At 44.2% G+C, this 3643-nt stretch overlaps 1 protein-coding gene across 1 annotated transcript; it reads left to right on the top strand.

The window, feature by feature from the left end:
• The first annotated feature begins 628 nt into the window (after positions 1–628).
• LOC141589787 (uncharacterized) lies at positions 629–1522 on the top strand. The gene has a single exon (XM_074410412.1). The coding sequence runs from the start codon at positions 629–631 to the stop codon at positions 1520–1522; it is 894 nt and encodes a 297-aa protein (XP_074266513.1).
• Positions 1523–3643: the final 2121 nt, after the last annotated feature.

Below are 3643 nucleotides of genomic sequence, written 5' to 3'. Positions count from 1 at the left end.
TTCTGTAAACAATAATTTCATCCGAGTAATGATACGATTCAATTACTCAGACCGTATCTCATTTAATCACATTTCAATATGATACGTAAATTTTACTTCCAAAATCATCCGTCAATTTTCAAGTAATTTAATTAACTCGTAACATTATACGATTAATTTAAATAATCAATTAAGAGTGTTGCCCTATAGGTATGACCTAGGGGTCAATCGATCACCACCGTCGCACGACGACGTAATGTCAAACTCTAGTCAGCCAATCATTACCGATATATGTTGACCAGTTGACAGTAACAATATTACTTCCCAATTGTATTCTTTATAATGAGATTTAAACATGTGATCATCATGATCAACAGTCGTGATCGCATTATTGTCGGAGGACACATATTCCAACAGGAACGACTCCATAAGCAAGACCTCCCTCTACGGGAAACAGTCGGTTCCGTCAAGGGGGAGATAATAGAAGGTGGGGCCGACCAATTCTACTCCAACCACTTCTAAAGGCAGTACTTCAGAAGCGTCCACTGCTAGAAAGCCGTTTGCCTTCTTCCTTTGTAAAGGACCGCACCGAATGTCCGAGTGCCCACACCAAGGAGAGTTCAACAATCTCTAGAAGTGTTTATCTAAGATGTCGGTGGAATCAAACCCCGAGGGGACAGACCACGACGCAGAGGGGTGTGATGATGATGAGGCGAGTGAACAAGGGGAAGTGGCTCGGATGGGTGCGGTATATATGATGTGTTCGATGGGAAAAGGTATCGAGCGCTCCGAGACCAAGTCCACGGAACTGATGTACATGGAAATAATCATCAATGGGAAGTCCACTCAAGCCATGATAGATACAGGGGCCTCCCACAATTTCGTCACCCCCGACGAGGCGAAAAGATTTGGGATGAAGTTGAACCGAGAAAGTGGTAGCATGAAAGCCATCAATTCTAGTGCCAAGCCGATTCAGGGTGTAGCTAAAGAGGTAGCGATCAAGATGGGCGATTGGACTGGAAAACTTGACTTCACTAGCGTCCCGATGGATGATTTCAAGATCGTCCTCGGAATGGATTTCTTGAAGCGAACCCCGACCTTCTTGGCGCCCCACAATGGGTCTCTAATGATGGTCGGGTCAAAACCATATCTTGTGAAAGCCGTAGAAGGCGAGAGAAAGCTGAAGGGATCGCTCCTCTCAGTGATGCAATTGAATAGGGGACTCCAAAAGGGAGAATCGACGTACCTGTGTACCGTGTCCATGAAAGAGGACACTTCCGCTGAATCCGTGAAACCACAAGTCCAGGAAGTGTTGGAGGACAACAAGGACGTGATGCCGGATCAGTTACCTATGAGTCTACCACCACGACGGTTGGTGGACCATCAAATTGAGTTAATTCCAGGGACAAGACCTCCTGCTCGAGGGCCATACCGGATGGAACCCCCAGAGTTAGCTGAACTACGAAAGCAGCTAGATGATCTACTTCGCTCAGGGTCGATTCGACCTTCTAAAGCTCCATATGGGGCTTCCGTGCTCCTTTAAAATAAACAGGACGGTAGTCTGAGATTGTGTATCGACTATCGAGCCTTGAACAAGCTGACGGTGAGAAACCGATATCCCATCCCTTTGATAGCTGACTTGTTCGATCAGTTACAAGGCGCAGTGTACTTCACCAAGTTAGATCTGAGATCCGGATATCATCAAGTTCGAATTGCCGAAGGAGATGAACCAAAGACTGCTTGTGTGACGAGATACGGGCTATTTGATTGGTTGGTCATGCCTTTTGGCTTGACTAACGGTCCTGCGACGTTTTGCACGTTGATGAATCATATGTTTCACGAGTACTTGGACAAATTTGTAGTGGTGTACCTGGACGATATCGTTGTGTATAGCCGCTCATTGACCGAACACTTGTAACACTTGAGGCATGTGTTCGCGAAGCTTCGAGACAACCACTTATTTGTCAAAAGAGAAAAGTGTGAATTTGCCCAACCCGAAGTCAATTTCCTCGGTCATATCGTGGGAAAAGGGAGACTTATAATGGATCCAAAGAATATTACAGCCATCAAGGATTGGGGAACTTCAAGAAACGTGTCCGAGCTCCGCTCTTTCTTGGGGCTAGCGAACTATTATCGGAGATTCATTCGAGAGTATTCGAACATTGCTGCTCCACTGACCGATTTGTTGAAGAAAGATGTCAAGTGGGAGTGGTCTATCCACAGGAGAAGAGCCTTTGAGAGGCTCAAGGAAGTGGTGGTACAAGAACCGGTGTTGGCGTTGCCAGACATCACGAAACCTTTCAAAGTCAAGACAGATGCGTCCAAATTCGCCCTTGGAGGGGCACTCCTCAAATGGGGTCACCCCGTGGCCTTTGAGAACAGAAAGTTGAATGAGGCCGAGACTCGGTACGCTGTCCAAGAGAAGGAACTCCTAGCCATTGTTTATTGCCTACGGGGATGGAGGCACTATCTCTTAGGGTCGAAGTTCGTCGTCAAGACTGACAACACCGTAGCATCCCACTTTTTAACTCAGCCCAAGCTCAATAAGCGACAATCAAGATGGCAGGAATTGTTGGCTGAGTTTGATGTGGAATTCGTTTACCGACTAAGAGCGTTTAATAGGGTCGCTGATGCCCTAAGTCGAAGATGCGATCTGTCTACGTTGCACATGATTTCCCATTTGTCTACCACCACGGTAGCAGCCACAAATATTCGAGATCAGGCGAAAGAGCACCTCGATCAAGACCCAGTAGCGAGGACTTTGAAACAATTATACATCAAAGGGAAGATGATAAGTGCAACTTAAATAGTCTTTTTAGCCTCTTATTTCACGCATTTCCATGTCGATTTTGCAGTTTTGTATTGCAAAATGCCCCGAATAGGCTACTTTGGTTTGTTTCGTCTCATTTGCAAGAACGGACCTCAAAGTGGTGAAATCATGCCTTATTCGTCCCTTTTAGCATGCATTTAAGAAGATGGGAGACTTAGAGCGGAATGTCGTACCCCGGGGAGCGTGAAGGAGATCCTTAGATGCTAACCAAATGGAGTGCAAGCTGTTTTCAGTGGCCAACTGCTCGATCGAGTACTTTCTTGGTCGATCGAGTGGTTTTGACGGTTCAAGGTGTTCGATCGAGTCCCTGCTGTACTCGATCGAAGTGGGCTGAATGGGAGGTTCTCGATCGAAGGCCACAAGTGTTCGATCGAGAGGATTTGCTGAAGAATTACTCGATCGAGAGGTTTGAAATTCCTCGATCGAGTGACTATGCTTATTTACACGGGATTTTATTCCGTGATTAGTTTATCTTTTAGTTAATAATCGCTTCCCTATATAAAGGGAAGACGTCATTAGGTTAAACACACTTTTTGATCTCTGATTACACATTACACTACGCTTAATTACTCTTTTCTCTCTTAATTATTGCTGGAACTTTCTCTCTTACGTTGCTTTGCTTCTTAATTCCGGATCTAAACTTTGTAATCATCCTTTATACTTACTCTTAATTTAATTCTTTTGTTTGCTCTTAATTCTTGTTCCTTAATCTCTTTTTATTTATTATCTTGTTTGGTTTATGCTTCATCTTTATTATTCATCAATTATGTCTTTCTTAAGTATATTCATTGTTATTATTGTTTATGTCGTTAATAGCATGAGTAGCTAATTTCT

The sequence above is a fragment of the Silene latifolia genome, chromosome 1, assembly GCF_048544455.1.
Source record: "Silene latifolia isolate original U9 population chromosome 1, ASM4854445v1, whole genome shotgun sequence".
NCBI lineage: Eukaryota > Viridiplantae > Streptophyta > Magnoliopsida > Caryophyllales > Caryophyllaceae > Silene > Silene latifolia.
The sequence above is the reverse complement of the archived record's forward strand: the minus strand, read 5'-3'. Positions and strand labels throughout refer to the sequence as shown.

What these genes read in the sequence shown, in the direction of transcription:
- LOC141589787 (XM_074410412.1), top strand. Translation starts at nt 629, where the DNA reads ATGTCGGTGGAATCAAACCCCGAGGGGACAGACCACGACGCAGAGGGG.